This window comes from Ascaphus truei, chromosome 14 (genome assembly GCF_040206685.1).
Source record: "Ascaphus truei isolate aAscTru1 chromosome 14, aAscTru1.hap1, whole genome shotgun sequence".
NCBI classification, from domain to species: Eukaryota; Metazoa; Chordata; class Amphibia; order Anura; family Ascaphidae; genus Ascaphus; species Ascaphus truei.
Genome location: NC_134496.1, coordinates 49,539,514 through 49,564,540, shown reverse-complemented (window position 1 = coordinate 49,564,540; position 25,027 = coordinate 49,539,514). Strand labels below are relative to the sequence as shown.

At 52.4% G+C, this 25,027-nt stretch overlaps 1 protein-coding gene across 2 annotated transcripts; it reads left to right on the top strand.

The window, feature by feature from the left end:
- The first annotated feature begins 917 nt into the window (after window positions 1-917).
- Window positions 918-24,505, top strand: FAM131A (family with sequence similarity 131 member A). Of its 2 annotated transcripts, XM_075570849.1 has the most exons (6): window positions 918-1,334; window positions 13,937-14,027; window positions 14,683-14,826; window positions 15,555-15,737; window positions 16,971-17,078; window positions 23,253-24,505. In XM_075570849.1, exons 2-6 carry the CDS (start codon window positions 13,958-13,960, stop codon window positions 23,681-23,683), a joined length of 936 nt encoding a protein of 311 aa, XP_075426964.1. In that variant the 5' UTR covers window positions 918-1,334; window positions 13,937-13,957; the 3' UTR covers window positions 23,684-24,505. The 2 variants fall into 2 exon arrangements, with proteins under 2 accessions (XP_075426964.1, XP_075426965.1); XM_075570850.1 differs by lacking the exon at window positions 14,683-14,826 and having other exon boundaries at window positions 923-1,334.
- The last annotated feature ends 522 nt before the right edge of the window (window positions 24,506-25,027 follow it).

The window sequence follows — 25,027 nt, the reverse complement described above, 5'->3', positions numbered from 1 at the left end:
TCTCTTCCCTCCCTCCCCCCCCCTTTCTATCTCTTCCCTCCCCCTTTCTCTCTCTTTCCCTCCCCCCTTTCTCTCTCTTCCCTCCCCCCCTTTCTCTCTCTTCCCTCCCCCTTTCTCTCTCTTCCCCCCCCCCTTTCTCTCTCTTCCCTCCCCCCTTTCTCTCTCTTCCCTCCCCCCTTTCTCTCTCTTCCCTCCCCCCCCCCGCTTTCTCTCTCTTCCCTCCCCCCTTTCTCTCTCTTCCCTCCCCCCCCGCTTTCTCTCTCTTCCCTCCCCCCCCGTTCTCGCTCTTCCCTCCCCCCTTTTCTCTCTCTTCCCTCTCTCCCCCCTTTCTCTGTCTTCCCTCCCTCCCCCCTTTCTCTCTCTTCCCTCCCTCCCCCCCTTTCTCTCTCTTCCCTCCCTCCCCCTTTCTCTCTCTTCCCTCCCTCCCCCCCTTTCTCTCTCTTCCCTCCCTCCCCCCCTTTCTCTTCCCTCCCTCCCCCCCTTTCTCTCTCTTCCCTCCCTCCTCCCCCTTTCTCTCTCTTCCCTCCCTCCTCCCCCTTTCTCTCTCTTCCCTCCCTCCCTCCCCCCCTTTCTCTCTTCCCTCCCTCCCTCCCCCCCTTTCTCTCTTCCCTCCCTCCCTCCCCCCCTTTCTCTCTTCCCTCCCTCCCTCCCCCCCTTTCTCTCTTCCCTCCCCCCCTTTCTCTCTTCCCTCCCTCCCTCCACCCTTTCTCTCTTCCCTCCCCCCCTTTCTCCTTCCCCCCCCCTTTCTCCTCCCCCCCCCCTTTCTCCTCCCCCCCCCTTTCTCCTCCCCCCCCCCTTTCTCCTCCCCCCCCCCTTTCTCCTTCCCCCCCCTTTCTCCTTCCCCCCCTTTCTCCTTCCCCCCCCCTTTCTTCCCTCTCTCCCCCTTTCTCTCTCTTCCCTCCCTCCCCCTATCCCCTCAATCTCTCTCTCCACTCCCCCCCTGGCCCCCCTCCCATCTCTCTCTCTTCTCCCCCCTCCCTTCCTTACAATAAGGCAGCAGGGTGTTGGTGTAGTTAGGGGGGGGGGGGGGAGGGATGACGTCACAGTCTCAGCAGCAGCTGCAGCTGCGGGAACCGAGAGAAGGGACAGCACAGGACCCCCCCTTTATACCCGGGGATACCCCCCTAATTACCGGGGCTACCCCCCCTAATACCCGGACCCCGCCCCCTAATAACAGGGGCTTCACCTTAATAATCAGGGACCCATATAATCCCCAGGCCTGCCCCCTTGTAACCGCCCCCCCCCTCCTTATACCCGGGCCCGGTGCCGCGATGTGTTCCGGCTGCTGAGGAACCGGAGGATTATTATGGGCGGTATCGGAAGCAGCGGGACCGGTGAGATATACACATATATATCCCCAGTATAACATGCATGTGCTATAATATCATGTGTTACATGGAAAAGTAAGTGTGTGTGTGTGTGTGTGTGTGTGTGTGTGTGTGTGTGTGTGTGTGTGTGTGTGTGTGTGTGTGTGTGTGTGTGTGTGTGTGTGTGTGTGTGTGTGTGTGTGTGCTCTTGTATGCTGTGACATCTGTGTATGTACACATACCTATAACACTATAATACCTATAACATGCATGTACACATACCTATAACATGCATGTACACATACTTATAACATGCATGTGTCCCACATCAGTATTTATCTGGTTACCAAGAAACCATCTCCTCCCCCTATAATAATCATCATCATCATATCTCTACTGCATTGATTGGCAGTGTATGGGTTAATGCTCTGCTGTTATACACACACACACACTGACACACACTGACACACACTGACACACACTGACACACACTGACACACACTGACACACACTCACAAATGCATGCACAGTGAGACATATATAGACAATGACACATAGTATGACACGCATGTATAGTTATTGAGACATACACACACAGTGACACATTTATACACAATGAGTGATACAGAATGATACACACACCTTACACAGTGAGATATACACATACTGTACATAGTGACACACACACACACATATATACATACATAGTAGCACACACAGTAACATGCACGTTTACACAGTGACATGTGCACACTCTGTGGCACACATATATATTGGGACCCCCCCAACACACAGTAATATATACACACACAGTGACACACCACACATTAATATATTTTGACACTTACACATTCATGCATAGTGACACAGGTATACACAGTGACAGACTTATACTGCACACAGTGACACTCGCACATAGTGACACAGTTATACACAGTGACCCACATATACTGCACACAGTGACACACACAGTGACAGTCGCACATAGTGGCACAGGTATACACCGTGACAGACGTATACTGCACACAGTGACACTCGCACATAGTGACACAGGTATACACATTGACCCACGTATACTGCACACAGTGACACACACAGTGACACTCGCACATAGTGACACAGGTATACACCGTGGCCCACGTATACTGCACACAGTGACACTCGCACATAGTGACACAGGTATACACAGTGACACACACAGTGACACTCGCACATAGTGACACAGGTATACACATTGACCCACGTATACTGCACACAGTGACACTCGCACATAGTGACACAGGTATACACAGTGACACACACACAGTGACACTCGCACATAGTGACACAAGTATACACCGTGACCCACATATACTGCACACAGTGACACACGCACATAGGGACACAGGTATACACAGTGACCCACGTATACTGCACACAGTGACAAACACAGTGACACACGCACATAGTGACATAGGTATACACACTGACCCACGTATACTGCACACAGTGACACACACACAGTGACACAGTGACAGTCGCACATAGTGACACAGGTATACACAGTGACACACACACAGTTACAGTCGCATATAGTGACACACGCACAGTGACACAGTGACAGTCGCACATAGTGACACAGGTATACACACTGACCCACGTATACTGCACACAGTGACACACGCACAGTTACACAGTGACAGTCACACATAGTGACACAGGTATACACAGTGACACACACAGTTACAGTGGCACATAGTGACACAGGTATACACAGTGACCCACGTATACTGCACACAGTGACTCGCACACAGTGACACACACACACAGTGACAGTCGCATATAGTGACACAGGTATACACAGTGACAGACGTATACTGCACACAGTGACACACACACAGTGACAGCCGCACACAGTGACACAGGTATACACAGTGACCCACATATACTGTACACAGTGACACACACACAGTGACAGCCGCACACAGTGACACTCGCACATAGTGACACTCGCACATAGTGACACAGGTATACACATTGACCCACGTATACTGCACACAGTGACACACACAGTGACACTCGCACATAGTGACACAGGTATACACCGTGGCCCACGTATACTAGATACAGTGACACACACACAGTGACAGTCGCACATAGTGACACAGGTATACACAGTGACACACACACAGTGACACTCGCACATAGTGGCACAGGTATACACCGTGACCCACATATACTGCACACAGTGACACTCGCACATAGGGACACATGTATACACAGTGACCCACGTATACTGCACACAGTGACAAACACGCACATAGTGACACAGGTATACACAGTGACCCACGTATACTGCACACAGTGACACACGCACATAGGGACACAGGTATACACAGTGACCCACGTATACTGCACTCAGTGACACTCGCACATAGTGACACAGGTATACACACTGACCCACGTATACTGCACACAGTGACACACGCACATAGTGACACAGGTATACACACTGACCCACGTATACTGCACACAGTGACACACGCACATAGGGACACAGGTATACACAGTGACCCACGTATACTGCACTCAGTGACACACACAGTGACACTCGCACATAGTGACACAGGTATACACCGTGGCCCACGTATACTAGATACAGTGACACACACACAGTGACAAACACGCACATAGTGACACAGGTATACACAGTGACACACACACAGTGACACTCGCACATAGTGGCACAGGTATACACCGTGACCCACATATACTGCACACAGTGACACTCGCACATAGTGACACAGGTATACACACTGACCCACGTATACTGCACACAGTGACACTCGCACAGTGACATTCGCACATAGTGACACAGGTATACACACTGACCCACGTATACTGCACACAGTGACACACGCACAGTGACACAGTGACAGTCACACATAGTGACACAGGTATACACAGTGACACACACAGTTACAGTGGCACATAGTGACACAGGTATGCACAGTGACCCACGTATACTGCACACAGTGACAGTCGCACATAGTGACACAGGTATACACAGTGACCCACGTATACTGCACACAGTGACAGTCGCACATAGTGACACAGGTATACACAGTGACCCACGTATACTGCACACAGTGACAGTCGCACATAGTGACACAGGTATACACAGTGACCCACGTATACTGCACACAGTGACAGTCGCACATAGTGACACAGGTATACACAGTGACCCACGTATACTGCACACAGTGACAGTCGCACATAGTGACACAGGTATACACAGTGACCCACGTATACTGCACACAGTGACAGTCGCACATAGTGACACAGGTATACACAGTGACAGTCGCACATAGTGACACAGGTATACACAGTGACCCACGTATACTGCACACAGTGACACACACACACAGTGACAGCCGCACACAGTGACACAGGTATACATAGTGACCCACATATACTGCACACAGTGACACACACAGTGACAGTCGCACATACTGTAGTGACACAGGTATACACACTAACCCACGTATACTGCACACAGTGACAAACACAGTGACACACGCACATAGTGACATAGGTATACACACTGACCCACATATACTGCACACAGTGACACACACACAGTGACACAGTGACAGTCGCACATAGTGACACAGGTATACACAGTGACACACACACAGTTAGTCGCACATAGTGACACACGCACAGTGTCACAGTGACAGTCGCACACAGTGACACAGTGACAGTCGCACAGTGACACAGGTATACACAGTTACAGTCGCACATTGTGACACAGGTATACACAGTGACCCACGTATACTGCACACAGTGACACTCGCACACAGTGACACTCGCACACAGTGACACTCGCACACAGTGACAAACACACAGTAACAGGGGAGGTGGGCCACAGGAAAGAGGGGGATAGAGAGGTCGCAGATATTCATACACAGTGACACACGTGTATACACAATTACACAAAAAGTGGGGTTGTGTACAGCTTACTCACAATATGTTCTCCAAGGCGAGCAAATAAAAAGATCACTTATGACGTCTTAGGCAGGTCTGCAACCCTGCCTTTCACCATTATCACCCAGCATACAGTGCTCCCACTGCAGCAAGGGATTCTGGGAAATGACATGCAAATGAGCACACAATGTGTCACCTTTTGTCTGAAAAACCATTGTAACATGGAGCCCATATAAGCTAATGCTCGCTGTTAACACAGCTTTAAAGCACAGCATGGGAATCAGATGCAAAGCCAGAGAAACCATTCACAGACATGTTTCAGCCTTAATGGGTATCATCAGTGTGAAGTTGGTTGTACTGCTGGCTTTGCCATTTTCAAGACTGTAGGGTTTACCATCACGTTTTAAGTTATGGTGGGTGAAAAAGGCAACAAGAATGTGTGTGTGTGTGTGTGTGTGTGTGTGTGTGTGTGTGTGTGTGTGTGTGTGTATATATATATAATATACTTAGTTAAGTTATGGTGGGTAAAAAAAAGTGACAAAAACCCTCCACAGTAAAGCATATAGCAAATGGAAATATTACTGTATGCTCATTTGCAAAGACATGGGGAGGAGGGATGCAGAGAGGAGGAGGAGAGAGTGCTGCTGAGGTGGAGGAGGAGAGGGGGGCTGCATTGGGGATGAAGGCTGCAGAGAGGAGGAGGAGGAGGAGGGGGGCTGCTGAGGAGGAGGAGAGGGGGGGCTGCATAGGGGATGTAGGCTGCAGATAGGAGGAGGAGGGGGGGGCTGCAGAGGGGAGGAGGAGGACTGCAGTGAGGGAGGAGGAGGGAGGGCGCTGCAGAGGGGAGAAGAGGAGGACTGCACATAGGAGGGGTTCAGGGGTCTCTGTATCTGGACAGGCGAGGTGTCAGCCCCTCCCCCCAACAATCATAATCTCTTCTAAATGTAATTGAATATAAGATTCTCCCCCAGCAGGTGCTGTATGATACCCAGGCACTTTGCCCTGCAGGCGGGCAGTGATGGGGTTAATATATGAATACATACTACAGTATGCGTGCAGTGATATTGTGCAGTGCTGGATGCTTGTGTGCAGTGTTATCACGTAATGCTGGAGGTTTGCGTGCAGTGTTATCACGCAGTGCTGGATGTTTGTGTGCAGTGTTATCACGCAGTGCTGGATGCTTGTGTGCAGTGTTATTGTGCAGTGCTGGATGTTTGTGTGCAGTGTTATTATGCAGTGCTGGATGTTCGTGTGCAGTGTTATTGTGCAGTGCTGGAAGTTCGTGTGCAGTGTTATTGTGCAGTGCTGGATGTTTGTGTGCAGTGTTATTGTGCACTGCTGGATGTTTGTGTGCAGTGTTATTATGCAGTGCTGGATGTTTGTGTGCAGTGTTATTGTGCACTGCTGGATGTTTGTGTGCAGTGTTATTATGCAGTGCTGGATGTTCGTGTGAAGTGTTATCACGTAATGCTGGAGGTTTGCGTGCAGTGTTATTGTGCAGTGCTGGATGCTTGTGTGCAGTGTTATTGTGCAGTGCTGGATGTTTGTGTGCAGTGTTATTATGCAGTGCTGGATGTTCGTGTGCAGTGTTATCACGCAGTGCTGGATGTTTGTGTGCAGTGTTATTATGCAGTGCTGGATGTTCGTGTGCAGTGTTATTGTGCAGTGCTGGAAGTTCGTGTGCAGTGTTATTGTGCATTGCTTGATGTTTATGCTCAGTGTTATTGTGCAGTGCTGGATATTCGTGTGCAGTGATAACACGTAATGATGGAGGTTTGCGTGCAGTGTTATTGTGCAGCGCTGGATGTTTGTGTGCAGTGTTATCACGCAGTGCTGAATGTTTGTGCAGTGTTATTGTGCAGTGCTGGATGTTTGTGTCCAGTGTTATTGTGCAGCGCTGGATTTTTGTGTGCAGTGTTATTTTGAAGTGCTGGATGTTTGTGTGCAGTGTTATTGTGCAGTGCTGGATGTTTGTGTGCAGTGTTATTGTGCAGTGCGGGATGTTTTTGTGCAGTGTTTTCACGCAGTACTGGATGTTTGTGTGCAGTGTTATTGTGCAGTGCTGGATGTTTGTGTGAAGTGTTATTGTGCAGTGCGGGATGTTTTTGTGCAGTGTTTTCATGCAGTGCTGGATGTTTGTGTGCAGTGTTATTGTGCAGTGCTGGCTGTTTGCGTGCAGTGTTATCACGCAGTGCTGGATGTTTGTGTGCAGTGTTATTGTGCAGTGCTGGATGTTTGTGTGCACTGTCATTGTGCAGTGCTGGATGATTGCGTGCAGTGTTATTGTGCAGTGCTGGATGTTTGCGTGCAGTGTTATTGTGCAGTGCTGGATGTTTGTGTGCAGTGTTATTGTGCAGTACTGGATGTTTGTGTGCAGTGTTATCACGCAGTGCTGGATGTTTGCGTGCAGTGTTATCACGCAGTGCTGGATGTTTGTGTGCAGTGTTTTTGTGCAGTGCTGGATATTCGTGTGCAGTGTTATTGTGCAGTGCTGGATGTTTGTCTCCAGTGTTATTGTGCAGTGCTGGATGTTTGTGTGACGTGTTATTGTGCAGTGCGGGATGTTTTTGTGCAGTGCTGGATGTTTGTGTGCAGTGTTATTGTGCAGTGCTGGATGTTTGTGTGCAGTGTTATTGTGCAGTGCTGGATGTTTGCGTGCAGTGTTATCACGCAGTGCTGGATGTGTGTGTGTGCAGTGTTATTGTGCAGTGCTGGATGTTTGCGTGCAGTGTTATCACGCAGTGCTGGATGTTTGTGTCCAGTGTTATTGTGCAGTGCTGGATTTTCGTGTGCAGTATTATTGTGCAGTGCTGGATGTTTGTGTCCAGTGTTATTGTGCAGCGCTGGATTTTTGTGTGCAGTGTTATTTTGAAGTGCTGGATGTTTGTGTGCAGTGTTATTGTGCAGTGCTGGATGTTTGTGTGCAGTGTTATTGTGCAGTGCTGGATGTTTGTGTGCAGTGTTATTGTGCAGTGCGGGTTGTTTTTGTGCAGTGTTTTCACGCAGTACTGGATGTTTGTGTGCAGTGCTGGATGTTTGTGTGAAGTGTTATTGTGCAGTGCGGGATGTTTTTGTGCAGTGTTTTCATGCAGTGCTGGATGTTTGTGTGCAGTGTTATTGTGCAGTGCTGGCTGTTTGCGTGCAGTGTTATCACGCAGTGCTGGATGTTTGTGTGACGTGTTATTGTGCAGTGCGGGATGTTTTTGTGCAGTGCTGGATGTTTGTGTGCAGTGTTATTGTGCAGTGCTGGATGTTTGTGTGCAGTGTTATTGTGCAGTGCTGGATGTTTGTGTGACGTGTTATTGTGCAGTGCGGGATGTTTTTGTGCAGTGCTGGATGTTTGTGTGCAGTGTTATTGTGCAGTGCTGGATGTTTGTGTGCAGTGTTATTGTGCAGTGCTGGATATTTGTGTGCAGTGTTATTGTGCAGTGCTGGATGTTTGCGTGCAGTGTTATCACGCAGTGCTGGATGTGTGTGTGTGCAGTGTTATTGTGCAGTGCTGGATGTTTGCGTGCAGTGTTATCACGCAGTGCTGGATGTTTGTGTCCAGTGTTATTGTGCAGTGCTGGATTTTCGTGTGCAGTATTATTGTGCAGTGCTGGATGTTTGTGTGCGCTGTTATTGTGCAGTGCTGGATTTTCGTGTGCAGTGTTATCACGCAGTGCTGGATGTTTGTGTGCAGTATTATCATGCAGTGCTGGATATTCTTGTGCAGTGTTATCACGCAGTGCTGGATGTTTGGTGCAGTGTTATTGTGCTGGATGTTTGCGTGGAGTGTTATTGTGCATGCTGGATGTTATTGTGCAGTTATTGTGCAATGCTGGATGTGCGAATGCAGTGTTAACACGCAGTACTGGATGTTTGTGTGCAGTGTTATTATGCAGTGCTGGATGTTCGTGTGCAGTGTTATTGTGCAGTGCTGGAAGTTCGTGTGCAGTGTTATTGTGCATTGCTTGATGTTTATGCTCAGTGTTATTGTGCAGTGCTGGATGTTTGTGTGCAGTGTTATTGTGCAGTGCTGGATGTTTGTGTGCAGTTTTATTGTGCAGTGCTGAATGTTTGCATGCAGTGTTATTGTGCAGTGCTAGATGTTTGTGTGCAGTGTTATTGTGTAGTGCTGGATGTTTGTATGCAGTGTTATCACGCATTGTTGGATGCTTGTATGCAGTGTTATTGTACAGTTCTGGATGCTTATGTGCAGTGCTATCACACAGTGTTGGATGCTTGTGTGCAGTGTTATTGTACAGTTCTGGATGCTTGTGTGCAGTGCTATCACGCAGTGTTGGATGCTTGTGTGCAGTGTTATTGTACAGTTCTGGATGCTTGTGTGCAGTGTTATTGTACAGTTCTGGATGCTTGTGTGCAGTGCTATCACGCAGTGTTGGATGCTTGTATGCAGTGTTATTGTACAGTTCTGGATGCTTATGTGCAGTGCTATCACACAGTGTTGGATGCTTGTGTGCAGTGTTATTGTTCAGTTCTGGATGCTTGTGTGCAGTGTTATTGTACAGTTCTGGATGCTTGTGTGCAGTGTTATCATGCAGTGTTGGATGGTTGTGTGCAGTGTTATTGTACAGTTCTGGATGCTTGTGTGCAGTGCTTTCACGCAGTGTTGGATGCGTGTGTGCAGTGTTATTGTACAGTTCTGGATGCTTGTGTGCAGTGTTATCATGCAGTGTTGGATGGTTGTGTGCAGTGTTATTGTACAGTTCTGGATGATTGTGTGCAGTGTTATCATGCAGTGTTGGATGCTTGTGTGCAGTGTTATCATGCAGTGTTTGATGCTTGTGTGCAGTGTTGGATGGTTGTGTGCAGTGTTATCATGCAGTGTTGGATGCTTGTGTGCAGTGTTATCATGCAGTGTTTGATGCTTGTGTGCAGTGTTATCATGCAGTGTTGGATGCTTGTGTGCAGTGTTATTGTACAGTTCTGGATGCTTGTGTGCAGTGTTTGATGCTTGTGTGCAGTGTTATCATGCAGTGTTGGATGCTTGTGTGCAGTGTTATCATGCAGTCTTGGATGGTTGTGTGCAGTGTTATCATGCAGTGTTGGATGCTTGTGTGCAGTGTTATCATGCAGTGTTGGATGCTTGTGTGCAGTGTTATCATGCAGTGTTGGATGCTTGTGTGCAGTGTTATCACGCAGTGTTGGATGCTTGTGTGCAGTGTTATCACGCAGTGTTGGATGCTTGTGTGCAGTGTTATCATGCAGTGTTGGATGCTTGTGTGCAGTGTTATCATGCAGTGTTGGATGCTTGTGTGCAGTGTTATCATGCAGTGTTGGATGCGTGTGTGCAGTGTTATCATGCAGTGTTGGATGGTTGTGTGCAGTGTTATTGTACAGTTCTGGATGCTTGTGTGCAGTGTTATCATGCAGTGTTGGATGCTTGTGTGCAGTGTTAGCATGCAGTGTTGGATGCTTGTGTGCAGTGTTATCATGCAGTGTTGGATGCTTGTGTGCAGTGTTATCACGCAGTGTTGGATGCTTGTGTGCAGTGTTATTGTACAGTTCTGGATGCTTTGTGCAGTGTTATCATGCAGTCTTGGATGGTTGTGTGCAGTGTTATCATGCAGTGTTGGATGCTTGTGTGCAGTGTTATCATGCAGTGTTGGATGCGTGTGTGCAGTGTTATCATGCAGTGTTGGATGCTTGTGTGCAGTGTTATCATGCAGTGTTGGATGCTTGTGTGCAGTGTTACCATGCAGTGTTGGATGCTTGTGTGCAGTGTTATCATGCAGTGTTGGATGGTTGTGTGCAGTGTTATCATGCAGTGTTGGATGGTTGTGTGCAGTGCTGGAACTTGAACTAATGTCTTACTCATGAGATAGTAACTTAGAGACTGGAGTTTCAAACCTAAAATGTTATTAGATCTTAATCACACAAAAGATTGTTTTTTAAAAAGGGATTGCACTTTTTATAATGGTTATAATGGAGGGGGGACAGGGGGAGAAAGGAAGAGACGGGGACAGGAAGGGATCGGACGGGGGGATTCACCAGGGGGGATAGGGTGGGACAAGGGGGCTAAGCGAGACCAGACGGAACAGGAAGGAACCAACCACCAAACCTATGGGGATTTCTTCTTTCTCTCTCATATCCCTACTCGCTTTCCTCCCCCCCACACCCCCATATTTATTTGTCTGTTTCTTTCCCTGCCTGTCTCTTTCCGTATTCCTTTACTCACATGGCCTGTTCTCTCTTTTTCTGTATCCTGGGAGACTCTCTCCTTGTTGGTGTTTCCATAGAAATTCACCTTGTTGATGCTTGATCTCTCAGAGGTGAGAGGGGGGGAGGAAGTGGGGACTCAGAGAGAGGGAGGGGGGAGGAAGTGGGGAGTCAGAGAGAGGGAGGGGGGAGGAAGTAGGGAGTCAGAGAGAGGGAGGGGGGAGGAAGTAGGGAGTCAGAGAGAGGGAGGGGGGAGGAAGTGGGGAGTCAGAGAGAGGGAGGGGGGAGGAAGTGGGGAGTCAGAGAGAGGGAGGGGGGAGGAAGTGGGGAGTCAGAGAGAGGGAGGGGGGAGGAAGTGGGGAGTCAGAGAGAGGGAGGGGGGAGGAAGTGGGGAGTCAGAGAGAGGGAGGGGGGAGGAAGTGGGGAGTCAGAGAGAGGGAGGGGGGAGGAAGTAGGGAGTCAGAGAGAGGGAGGGGGGAGGAAGTAGGGAGTCAGAAAGAGGGAGGGGGGAGAACGTGGGGAGTCGGAGAGAGGGAGGGGGGAGGAAGTGAGTAGTCTGAGAAATGGGGGGAAGGTAGTGGGGAGTCGGAGAAATGGATGGGAGTCAGGGGGGAGTCGTAGAGATGGGAGGCCGAGTCTTAGGCCGCGTCCATGGTGAGAGCGTGTGCGGGACCGTGCGCGTGATGTCACACGCGCCACTACCTGCAGCGATCTGTGGCCTGGGTAGACGCGACGGGGAGGCGTGTCGGGGGCGTGGCTGTGACATCACGGAGCTGCTTCCCCCTCATTGGGCGAACCACTCACGTGACCCGGCCGTCGCGCGACAGAAACAAATGTATTTGTTTCCTCACAAATCGCGAGCGCTTCTCGTCGCGCTCTCTAAGGACAGTCTCATAGAGGCACATCATTTTGATCCCCCCCAGAGACAGACACCCCTCCTCTGGACCTCCCCAGAGATAGACACCCCTCCTCTGAAGGACAGTCCCCCCCAGAGACAGACACCCCTCCTCTGAAGGACAGTCCCCCCCAGAGAAAGACACCCCATCTCTGAAGGACAGTCCCCCCCAGAGACAGACACCCCTCCTCTGAAGGACAGTCCCCCCCAGAGATAGACACCCCTCCTCTGAAGGACAGTCCCCCAGAGACAGACACCCCTCCTCTGGAGGACAGTCCCCCCCCAGAGACAGACACCCCTCCTCTGAAGGACAGTCCCCCCCAGAGACAGACACCCCTCCTCTGGACCTCCCCAGAGACAGACACCCCTCCTCTGAAGGACAGTCCTCCCCAGAGATAGACACCCCTCCTCTGGACCTCCCCAGAGACAGACACCCCTCCTCTGAAGGACAGTCCCCCCCAGAGACAGACACCCCTCCTCTGAAGGACAGTCCCCCACATGAGAAAGACACCCCTCCTCTGAAGGACAGTCCCCCCCAGAGATAGACACCCCTCCTCTGAAGGACAGTCCCCCAGAGACAGACACCCCTCCTCTGGACCTCCCCAGAGACAGACACCCCTCCTCTGAAGGACAGTCCCCCCCCAGAGACAGACACCCCTCCTCTGGCCCTCCCCAGGGACAGTGTAAAGCAGTTGGCATCTCCCTTACTCTGAAACAATGTGGACCTTCACTGGCGTGTGTGTGTGTGTGTGTGTGTGTGTGTGTGTGTATGAGCTGGGCAGTGTGTGTATGTATGTGTGTGTGTGTGTGGGGGGGGCTGGGTATTGTATGTGTATATGAGCTGGGCAGTGTGTGTGTGTGGGGGGGGGGGGGGGCTGGGTATTATATGTGTATATGAGCTGGGCAGTGTGTGTATGTATATATGTGTGTGTGTGAGGGGGGGCTGGGCATTGTATGTGAGCTGGGCAGTGTGTGTGTGTGTGTGTGTGTATATATATATATGTGGGGGGGGGGGAGCAGCGGAGCTGGGCATTGTATGTGTATGTGAGCTGGGAAGTGTGTGAGTTGGGTAGTGTGTGTGTGTGTGTGTGTGCATATATATGTGTGTGTGTGTGTGTGTGTGTGTGTGAGCTGGGCTGTGTGTGTGAGCTGGGCTGTGTGTGTGAGCTGGGCTGTGTGTGTGTGTGTGTGTGTGTGTGTGAGCTGGGCTGTGTGTGTGAGCTGGGCTGTGTGTGTGAGCTGGGCTGTGTGTGTGTGTGTGTGTGTGTGTGTGTGTGTGTGTGTGTGTGTGTGTGTGTGTGTGAGCTGGGCTGTGTGTGTGTGCGTGTGTAAGCTGGGCTGTGTGTGCGAGCTGGGCTGTGTGTGTGTGCGTGTGTAAGCTGGGCAGTATGTAGGTGTGTGTATGAGTGTGTGTGCGTGTGTAAGCTGGGCAGTATGTAGGTGTGTGTATGAGTGTGTGTGCGTGTGTAACCTGGGCAGTATGTAGGTGTGTGTATGAGTGTGTGTGGGGAGGGGGGTGGGTGGATGGATTGTACCCTGCATGGAGACCCTTGCGGGGTCACCCCCCTATGTCCCCTGACTCCTCGTTTCTCTTTCCTTTGCGCAGTTACATGTTGAAGACACTGAGATGTTACCCAAGTCCCGGCGAGCACTCACCATCCACGAGATCACGGCCCTCGCACGCTCCTCTCTGCATGGTGAGGTCACGCACTGTCACACGCACGTATAAACACGTACATACATGTACACACACGTATATATTATTATTAGCATCGTTTATTAGTAATATATGCCGCAGCGCGGTACAATGGGGGTAACACAGAGATGAACATTACATAAACAGCGTTACATACCAAATAAGGACAGGCACGCGCACACAGATACAGGGGGTAATGAGGTCCCTGATCCTGAGAGCTTACACTCTACTGGGAATAAGGGGCAGTGTCGAGACAAAAGGAAAAGTGGCTGCTCATCCAGTGAAGGTTTGGGGGTGTTAGGTAGCGGGGAGTTTGGTCCAGCCGCACAGCTTGTCCCAATAGGGTTGGAGAGGGGTGGGATGTTAGGGGGATGTCAGACAGGCTTCCTTAAAAAGGTGAGTTTTCAAACGGGGGGGGGGGGGGGGGGGTCTGATGGCGCGTGTGGGGAATTCCAGAGGAGGGGGCAGCATGGGAGGAGTCTCGTAGGCGGGAGTGAGACGAGGTAATAAGGCAGGAGGAGAGGCGGATATCGTGGTGCAGAACGGAGGGGGTGTTTAGGGGTATATTTGGGGACGAGGGCTGAGATGTAAGGGGCAGGGGGCAGCATCGCTGAGAGCTCTGTAAGTCAGAACTGGGGCTTTAAATGTAATTCTAGGTGATATGGGAAGCCAGTGTAGGGATTCGCGGCGCTGCAGACGCGGAGCGGTGAGTGAGGTAGATGAGCCCGGCGGCAGCAGGATTAGAGACGGGACAGACGGACGAGGGGAATGCCAACTAGGCGAAGGTTGCAGTATTCAAGGTGGGAAAGGATAAGTGAGTGAATTAAGATTTTAGTTGTCATGAATGAGAAAAGGGCGTATCCTGGCGATATTTCGGAGGTGGAGAGAGCAGGAATGAATGTGAGGAATGAAGGAGAGGTTAGAATCAAAGATGACCCCTAGGCAGCAAACTTGGGGTGTTGATGAGATTGTGGTATTATTGAGAGTGAGGGAGCGTTTGGGTGTAGTGGTGGCAGGGGAAGGGGGAAAGAGTATTAGTTCTGCTTTGGACATATTAAACTTCAGGTAACGGTGGGACATCCAGGAGGAGATGGTGGAGAGAGTCCGGGACACGGGACAAGGGAGAGGAGAAGTCGGGGGAGGAGAAGTCATTTGGGTGTCATGGGCATAGCGATGAGACTGAAAGCCAAACGAGGGCAGAGCCTTGTGGGACCCCAACAGAAAGAGTAAGTGAAGAGGAGGAGACACCAGAGGAGGAAACACTCAAACGAGTGCTTGTTAGATAGGTCGGTTGTGAACCAGGAGAAGGTTGAGTCCAATGAAGTGGAGAGTGTGCAGGAGATGGGGTTACTCAACAGTGTGGAAGGCAGCAGAGAGATCCAGGAGAATTATTCAGGAGAAGTGACCCTTAGACTTAGCTGTGAGTAGGTCGCTGGCCACTTTTGTTTTGCTTCATTCATTTAACCCCTTAGGCACTTCCATGGAGGTCACCAAGTTTAGTCTCTCATTCCTAGTTTGCGTCCCTCAGGAATCTCTCAGGTGGTGAAGGATCATGTGACCAAACCCACCGCAATGGCTCAGGGACGCGTCGCTCATCTGATCGAGTGGAAGGGCTGGAGCAAACCCAGCGACTCTCCCGTGGCCCTGGAGAGAGACTTCCACTCATACTCACACCTGAGCGAGGGGGAGCAGGAGGCAAGGTTTGCTGCAGGTGAGGGGGGGTGGGGGGGTGAAAGGAGAGGGAGAAGAGGGGCGAGATGGAAGTGGGAGGGGGGGAGAGAAAAAGGGGGATGAGAAGAGAATGGAGGAGAGAGATGAAGAGGTGGGGGGAAGGGGAACCAGACATTTGGCCGTGGATGTTTCACCGCCTCCGACCGCAGACAATCCGCCACTGGACACTGAGCCGCCGGCCGCTTCTAACATAAGGCAAGTTTTAGGGGTTCTAGTGGTTAGGGTAGGGGGCTAACTTTAGGGATTCTAGTGGTTAGGGTAGGGGGTTAACTTTAGGGGTTCTAGTGGGTAGGGTAGGGGGTTAACTTTAGGGGTTCTAGTGGTTAGGATAGGGGGTACCTTTAGGGGTTCTAGTGGTTAGGGTAGGGGGTTAACTTTAGGGGTTCTAGTGGTTAGGATAGGGGGTACCTTTAGGGGTTCTAGTGGTTAGGGTAGGGGGTTATCTTTAGGGGTTCTAGTGGTTAGGGTAGGGGGTTAACTTTAGGGGTTCTAGTGGTTAGGGTAGGGGGTTAACTTTAGGGGTTCTAGTGGTTAGGGTAGGGGGTTAACTTTAGGGGTTCTAGTGGGTAGGGTAGGGGGATACCCTTAGGGGTTCTAGTGGTTAGGGTAGGGGGTTAACTTAAGGGGTTTTAGCGGAAAGGGTATGGGGGTAACCTAAGGGGTTTTAAGGTAGGGGGTTAAGGTTTTTAGGGTAAGGGGTAGCGTTGGTATTAGGGTAAGGGTTAAGGTTAGGGACTTACCTCAGCAGCAAAGCGGCCGGCGGCAGAGTGTCCCGGCGACGAGCTGAGTTGCGGCCACTCGCCGAAGTTCATTTGGGCGCGGCGAAACGGCTGTGACCAAATGTCTTACACCGGTGGGGAAGAGGGTAAGGCGATTGGCAGAGGAGGGGGAGAGAGGAAGAGAGGATGAAGGGGAAAGAGGTGCAGAGACACACCTGACACTCATCTTTGCCTCTCACTGCGCTGTCTCCCTGCCGCTCCTGCGCCCTGTCCCTGCCGCTCCTGCGCCCTCTCCCTGCCGCTCCCGCGCCCTCTCCCTGCCGCTCCCGCGCCCTCTCCCTGCCGCTCCCGCGCCCTCTCCCTGCCGCTCCCGCGCCCTCTCCCTGCCACTCCTGCGCCCTCTCCCTGCCGCTGCTGCGCCCTCTCCCTGCCGCTCCTGCGCCCTCCCCCTGCCGCTCCTGCGCCCTCCCCCTGCCGCTCCTGCGCGCTCCCAGGGGTAGCAGAGCAGTTTGCTATAGCAGAGGCGAAGCTTCGTGCCTGGTCATCTGTGGAGGGAGAAGATTCCATGGACGATTCGTACGATGAGGACGTCCCGCCGACAGGTAACCGGGGTAATAACTGCGGAGAGTATCGGGGCAGGTGCAGAGGGTGTGTATGTCGGGGGCAGGTGTCGGGTACACAGGGTGTGTATGTCGGGAGCAGGTATCAGGTACACAGGGTGTGTATGTTGGGACAGGTGTCGGGTACACAGGGTGTGTATGTCTGGGGCAGGTGTCGGGTACACAGGGTGTGTATGCCTGGGGCAGGTATCGGGTACACAGGGTGTGTATGTCGGGGGCAGGTATCGGGTACACAGGGTGTTTATGTTGGGACAGGTGTCGGGTACACAGGGTGTGTATGTCGGGACAGGTCTCGGGTACACAGGGTGTGTATGTTGGGACAGGTGTCGGGTACACAAGGTGTGTATGTCGGGACAGGTGTCGGGTACACAGGGTGTGTATGTCGGGACAGGTGTCGGGTACACAGGGTGTGTATGTCGGGCGCAGGTATCGGGTACACAAGGTGTGTATGTCGGGAGCAAGTATCGGGTACACAGGGTGTGTATGTCGGGACAGGTATCGGGTACACATAGTGTGTATGTCGGGCGCAGGTATCGGGTACACAGGGTGTGTATGTTGGGACAGGTATCGGGTACACAGGGTGTTTATGTTCGGACAGGTATCGGGTACACAGGGTGTGTATGTCGGGCGCAGGTATCGGGTACACAGGGTGTGTATGTCGGGGGCAGGTATCGGGTACACAGGGTGTGTATGTTGGGACAGGTATCGGGTACACAGGGTGTTTATGTACGGACAGGTCTCGGGTACACAGGGTGTGTATGTTGGGACAGGTATCGGGTACACAGGATGTTTATGTTCGGACAGGTCTCGGGTACACAGGATGTGTATGTTGGGACAGGTATCGGGTACACAGGGTGTGTATGTCGGGGGCAGGTATCGGGTACACAGGGTGTGTATGTTGGGGCAGGTATCGGGTACACAGGGTGTGTATGTCGGGACAGGTATCGGGTACACAGGGTGTGTATGTCGGGACAGGTGTCGGGTACACAGGGTGTGTATGTCGGGGGCAGGTATCGGGTACACAGGGTGTGCATGTCGGGACAGGTATCGGGTACACAGGGTGTGTATGTCGGGATAGGTATCGGGTACACAGGGTGTGTATGTCGGGACAGGTCTCGGGTACACATGGTGTGTATGTTGGGGGCAGGTATTGGGTACACAGGGTGTGTATGTTGGGACAGGTATCGGGTACACAGGGTGTGTATGTCGGGTACACAGGGTGTGTATGTCGGGAGCAGGTATCGGGTACACAGGGTGTGTATGTTGGGACAGGTGTCGGGTACACAGGGTGTATATGTCGGGGGCAGGTATCGGGTACACAGGGTGTGTATGTCGGGGGCAGGTATCGGGTACACAGAGTGTGCATGTTGGGACAGGTATCGTGTACACAGGTTGTGTATGTTGGGACAGGTATCGGGTACACAGGGTGTGTATGTCAGGGGCAGGTATCGGGTACACAGAGTGTGTATGTCGGGTGCAGGTATCGGGTACACAGGGTGTGTATGTCGGGACAGGTATCGGGTACACAGGGTGTGTATGTCGAGGGCAGGTATCGGGTACACAGGGTGTGTATGTTGGGACAGGTATCGGGTACACAGGGTGTTTATGTTCGGACAGGTCTCGGGTACACAGGGTGTGTATGTTGGGACAGGTATCGGGTACACAGGATGTTTATGTTCGGACAGGTCTCGGGTACACAGGATGTGTATGTTGGGACAGGTCTCGGGTACACAGGATGTGTATGTTGGGACAGGTATCGGGTACACAGGGTGTGTATGTCGGGGGCAGGTATCGGGTACACAGGGTGTGTATGTCGGGACAGGTATCGGGTACACAGGGTGTGTATGTCGGGACAGGTGTCGGGTACACAGGGTGTGTATGTCGGGGACAGGTGTCGGGTACAGAGGGTGTGTATGTCGGGGGCAGGTATCGGGTACACAGGGTGTGCATGTCGGGACAGGTATCGGGTACACAGGGTGTGTATGTCGGGACAGGTGTCGGGTACACAGGGTGTGTATGTCGGGAGCAGGTATCGGGTACACAGGGTGTGTATGTTGGGACAGGTATCGGGTACACAGGTTGTGTATGTCAGGACAGGTGTCGGGTACACAGGGTGTGTATGTCGGGGGCAGGTATCGGGTACACAGGGTGTGCATGTCGGGACAGGTATCGGGTACACAGGGTGTGTATGTCGGGATAGGTATCGGGTACACTGGGTGTGTATGTCGGGACAGGTCTCGGGTACACATGGTGTGTATGTTGGGGGCAGGTATTGGGTACACAGGGTGTGTATGTTGGGACAGGTATCGGGTACACAGGGTGTGTATGTCGGGTACACAGGGTGTGTATGTCGGGAGCAGGTATCGGGTACACAGGGTGTGTATGTTGGGACAGATGTCGGGTACACAGGGTGTATATGTCGGGGGCAGGTATCGGGTACACAGGGTGTGTATGTCGGGGGCAGGTATCGGGTACACAGGGTGTGTATGTCGGGACAGGTGTCGGGTACACAGGGTGTGTATGTCGGGACAGGTATCGGGTACACAGGGTGTGTATGTCGGGCGCAGGTATCGGGTACACGGTGTGTATGTCGGGCGCAGGTATCGGGTACACAGGGTGTGTATGTTGGGACAGGTATCGGGTACACAGGGTGTGTATGTCGGGCGCAGGTGTCGGGTACACAGGGTGTGTATGTTGGGACAGGTGTCGGGTACACAGGGTGTGTATGTTGGGACAGGTGTCGGGTACACAGGGTGTGTATGTCGGGGGCAGATATTGGTTACACAGGGTGTGTATGTCGGGACAGGTATCGGGTACACAGGGTGTGTATGTCGGGAGCAGGTATCGTGTACACAGGGTGTGTATGTTGGGACAGGTATCGGGTACACAGGGTGTGTATGTCAGGGGCAAGTATCGGGTACACAGGGTGTGTATGTCAGGTGCAGGTATCGGGTACACAGGGTGTGTATGTCGGGACAGGTATCGGGTACACAGGGTGTGTATGTCGGGTCAGGTATTGGGTACACAGGGTGTGTATGTCGGGACAGGTATTGGGTACACAGGGTGTGTATGTCGGGTGCAGCTATCGGGTATACAGGATGTGTATGTCGGGACAGGTCTCTGGTACACATGGTGTGTATGTTGGGGGCAGGTATTGGGTACACAGGCTGTGTATGTCGGGACAGGTATCGGGTACACAGGGTGTGTATGTTGGGACAGGTGTCGGGTACACAGGGTGTGTATGTCGGGGGCAGGTATCGGGTACACAGGGTGTGTATGTCCGGACAGGTATCGGGTACACAGGGTGTGTATGTTGAGACAGGTATCGGGTACACAGGGTGTGTATGTCGGGATAGGTATCGGGTACAGAGGTTGTGTATGTTGGGACAGGTATCGGGTACACAGGGTGTGTATGTCGGGACAGGTATCGGGTACACAGGGTGTGTATGTCGGGTACACAGGGTGTGTATGTCGGGAGCAGGTATCGGGTACACAGGGTGTGTATGTCGGGACAGGTGTCGGGTACACAGGGTGTGTATGTCGGGACAGGTGTCGGGTACACAGGGTGTGTATGTCGGGGGCAGGTATCGGGTACACAGGGTGTGTATGTCGGGACAGGTGTCGGGTACACAGGGTGTGTATGTCGGGGGCAGGTATCGGATACACAGGGTGTGTATGTTGAAACAGGTATCGGGTACACAGGGTGTGTATGTCGGGGGCAGGTATCGTGTACACAGGGTGCGTATGTTGGGACAGGTATCGGGTACACTATGTCAGGGGCAGGTATCGGGTACACAGGGTGTGTATGTCAGGGGCAGGTGTCGGGTACACAGGGTGTGTATGTCGGGACAGGTATTGGGTACACAGGGTGTGTATGTCGGGACAGGTATCGGGTACTCAGGGTGTGTATGTCGGGTGCAGCTATCGGGTACACAGGGTGTGTATGTCGGGGACAGTTATCGGGTACACAGGGTGTGTATGTCGGGACAGGTATCGGGCACACAGGGTGTGTATGTCGTGACAGGTGTCGGGTACACAGGGTGTGTATGTCGGTGGCAGGTATCGGGTACACAGGGTGTGCATTTTGGGACAGGTATCGTGTACACAGGGTGCATATGTTGGGACAGGTATCGGGTACACAGGGTGTGTATGTCGGGTGCAGGTATCGGGTACACAGGGTGTGTATGTCGGGTGCAGGTATCGGGTACACAGGGTGTGTATGTCGGGTGCAGGTATCGGGTACACAGGGTGTGTATGTCGGGACAGGTATCGGGTACACAGGGTGTGTATGTCGGGAGCAGGTATCGTGTACACAGGGTGTGTATGTTGGGACAGGTATCGGGTACACAGGGTGTGTATGTCAGGGGCAAGTATCGGGTACACAGGGTGTGTATGTCAGGTGCAGGTATCGGGTACACAGGGTGTGTATGTCGGGACAGGTATCGGGTACACAGGGTGTGTATGTCGGGTCAGGTATTGGGTACACAGGGTGTGTATGTCGGGACAGGTATTGGGTACACAGGGTGTGTATGTCGGGTGCAGCTATCGGGTATACAGGATGTGTATGTCGGGACAGGTCTCTGGTACACATGGTGTGTATGTTGGGGGCAGGTATTGGGTACACAGGCTGTGTATGTCGGGACAGGTATCGGGTACACAGGGTGTGTATGTTGGGACAGGTGTCGGGTACACAGGGTGTGTATGTCGGGGGCAGGTATCGGGTACACAGGGTGTGTATGTCGGGACAGGTATCGGGTACACAGGGTGTGTATGTTGAGACAGGTATCGGGTACACAGGGTGTGTATGTCGGGATAGGTATCGGGTACAGAGGTTGTGTATGTTGGGACAGGTATCGGGTACACAGGGTGTGTATGTCGGGACAGGTATCGGGTACACAGGGTGTGTATGTCGGGTACACAGGGTGTGTATGTCGGGAGCAGGTATCGGGTACACAGGGTGTGTATGTCGGGACAGGTGTCGGGTACACAGGGTGTGTATGTCGGGACAGGTGTCGGGTACACAGGGTGTGTATGTCGGGGGCAGGTATCGGGTACACAGGGTGTGTATGTCGGGACAGGTGTCGGGTACACAGGGTGTGTATGTCGGGGGCAGGTATCGGATACACAGGGTGTGTATGTTGAAACAGGTATCGGGTACACAGGGTGTGTATGTCGGGACAGGTATCGGGTACACTATGTCAGGGGCAGGTATCGGGTACACAGGGTGTGTATGTCAGGGGCAGGTGTCGGGTACACAGGGTGTGTATGTCGGGACAGGTATTGGGTACACAGGGTGTGTATGTCGGGACAGGTATCGGGTACTCAGGGTGTGTATGTCGGGTGCAGCTATCGGGTACACAGGGTGTGTATGTCGGGGACAGTTATCGGGTACACAGGGTGTGTATGTCGGGACAGGTATCGGGTACTCAGGGTGTGTATGTCGGGTGCAGCTATCGGGTACACAGGGTGTGTATGTCGGGTGCAGGTATCGGGTACACAGGGTGTGTATGTCGGGTGCAGGTATCGGGTACACAGGGTGTGTATGTCGGGACAGGTGTCGGGTACACAGGGTGTGTATGTCGGGACAGGTATGGGGTACACAGGGTGTGTATGTCGGGACAGGTATCGGGTACACAGGGTGTGTATGTCGGGACAGGTATCGGGTACACAGGGTGTGTATGTCGGGGGCAGGTATCGGGTACACGGTGTGTATGTCGGGTGCAGGTATCGGGTACACAGGGTGTGTATGTCGGGTGCAGGTATCGGGTACACAGGGTGTGTATGTCGGGACAGGTGTCGGGTACACAGGGTGTGTATGTCGGGACAGGTGTCGGGTACACAGGGTGTGTATGTCGGGACAGGTATCGGGTACACAGGGTGTGTATGTCGGGAGCAGGTATCGGGTACACCAATAGGTATTATAGAGATATCCCGACCTTCCCAGCGCTCTATTATAGAGATTTCAGTATATAGCAGCCCCCCTATGACTTTGCACATCACATTGGTGCCACCAAATCCACATTGGACAGGTGAGAACAGCGCGTTGGCGCTCAGTCAGTATGTGGGAGTCTCCATTAACTGTGCACCCTAGAGATACCTCAGAGGACAGTGAGGGGGCATACAATCAGTAACCGGCCCCCTCTCCTCATTCTGCAGATTTCCTGGCTCCCGTACAGAAGGATTTTGCGCCCTCACGCCTGTGCTGTTGTGACAGTGACTCCTCGCAGACATTGTCCCCCGAGACTGTGTGCTCCAGTCTGTGCAGCTTGGAGGGACAGCTTCTTCTCAAGGACATGGCATCTCCAGCTTTGCTGGCGGCCAAACTCCTGGGCGAGGAGTCTCTGCTGATGAAGACAGAGTCGGCTCAGGGTCCCTATGGGCATTTCGGGGACCTGGAGTGTGAGGACTCCACATATTCCATGTCCTTCTCAGAGTCCGGTCTGAGCCCCAGTGAGGACGAGCTACTCCCCTTCCCTGCCTTGAGCCGGGGGTCCAGGGGGCTCAGCCTGCACCGGAAGGGTTCTGACGTGGTGTCTTCTGGGGTTGTATCTTTGGATGAAGAGGAAGAGGAGGGGGACCAGCCCTGACCTGCACCCATACTGCCACAGTCAGCTTGGACTCTCACCCTCTCCTACCCACCTGTCCCTTCCTCCTCCTCCTCCTCCTCCTCCTCTTCTCTACCCCTATTCTCTCTCTCTCTATTCCTAGTCTCCTCCTCATCTTTTCCCTGAAAATCATTAAACAGAGGGCATTAACCTCCTTCCCACCCACACACACAGAAAGACACTTCTGCTCTGTCATTTTCTCAGCTCATCTCCCCATCACCTCTCCCCCCTCCCCCTCTTTTTGCTTGTTTTCTATTTTACAAGCCTTTTCTTTGGTCTGTTCTGCATGATCCTCGCCCTTCCGGCTCCATGCTGGGCAGGAGGGGGGTGTCTGAGCTGTTGTGTGCATGTCCTGCACCCCCACGTGAAGCCTCCATGCAGTGGTCAGCAGGCCCATGGTTGGGGGGTGGGGCGGGGGGGATTGGCAGCATGGCTTAATCCCTGAACCTCCCAGAGTCTCGATACAAAGAGGGACGTGTGATGTGTTTGGGAGTCTGACATTACCAGGTCTGCGCAACGGGGCGTGAGGCGCAAGGAGCGTGAGGCGCGAGGAGCGTGAGGCGCACGGTACAGACACAGCAGGAGCGTGTTCTGGATAACGTGACGTTAGAGCAGCCCCAGGACTCTTGACGGACTTATTTGTCACCTGAGGCCATTGCTCGCTCCTCCAGTGACACTAGGGACCCTTCCCCGCAGGGTTTAGGGGTGCAGGGGGAGCCCCTTATTTTCTAGCATTTTGTACCTGTCTGTCTGCTGCTCTTGGAAAGTCTCGTGCGATTCATATATCAAATATTTGTAATGTAATTTCCTGCGTCTCTATGGAAGGGGAAAAGGGCTGGCTTTTAAAAAGGCAACACACACACACACACACACACACACACACTGCTCTGCGTTACACACACACCGCTCTGTGTGTTACACACACACCACTCTACATTACACACACCGCTGTGCGTTACACACACACCGCTCTGCGTTACACACACACACCGCTCTGCGTTATACACACAAACACCACTCTGCGTGTTACACACACACACACACACATACACCCCGCTCTACATCTTACACACACACACACACACACACACTACTCTGCGTGCTACACACACACCGCTCTGCGTGTTACCCACACACTGCTCTGTGTGTTTCACACACACACCGCTCTGCGTGTTACACACACACACACCGCTATGTGTGTTACACACACACACACCGCTATGTGTGTTACACACACACACTGCTCTGCGTGTGCTGCGCGCACACATAGATTTCTCTGTGCGTTACACGCACACACCGCTCTCTGCGTGTTACACACACACCGCT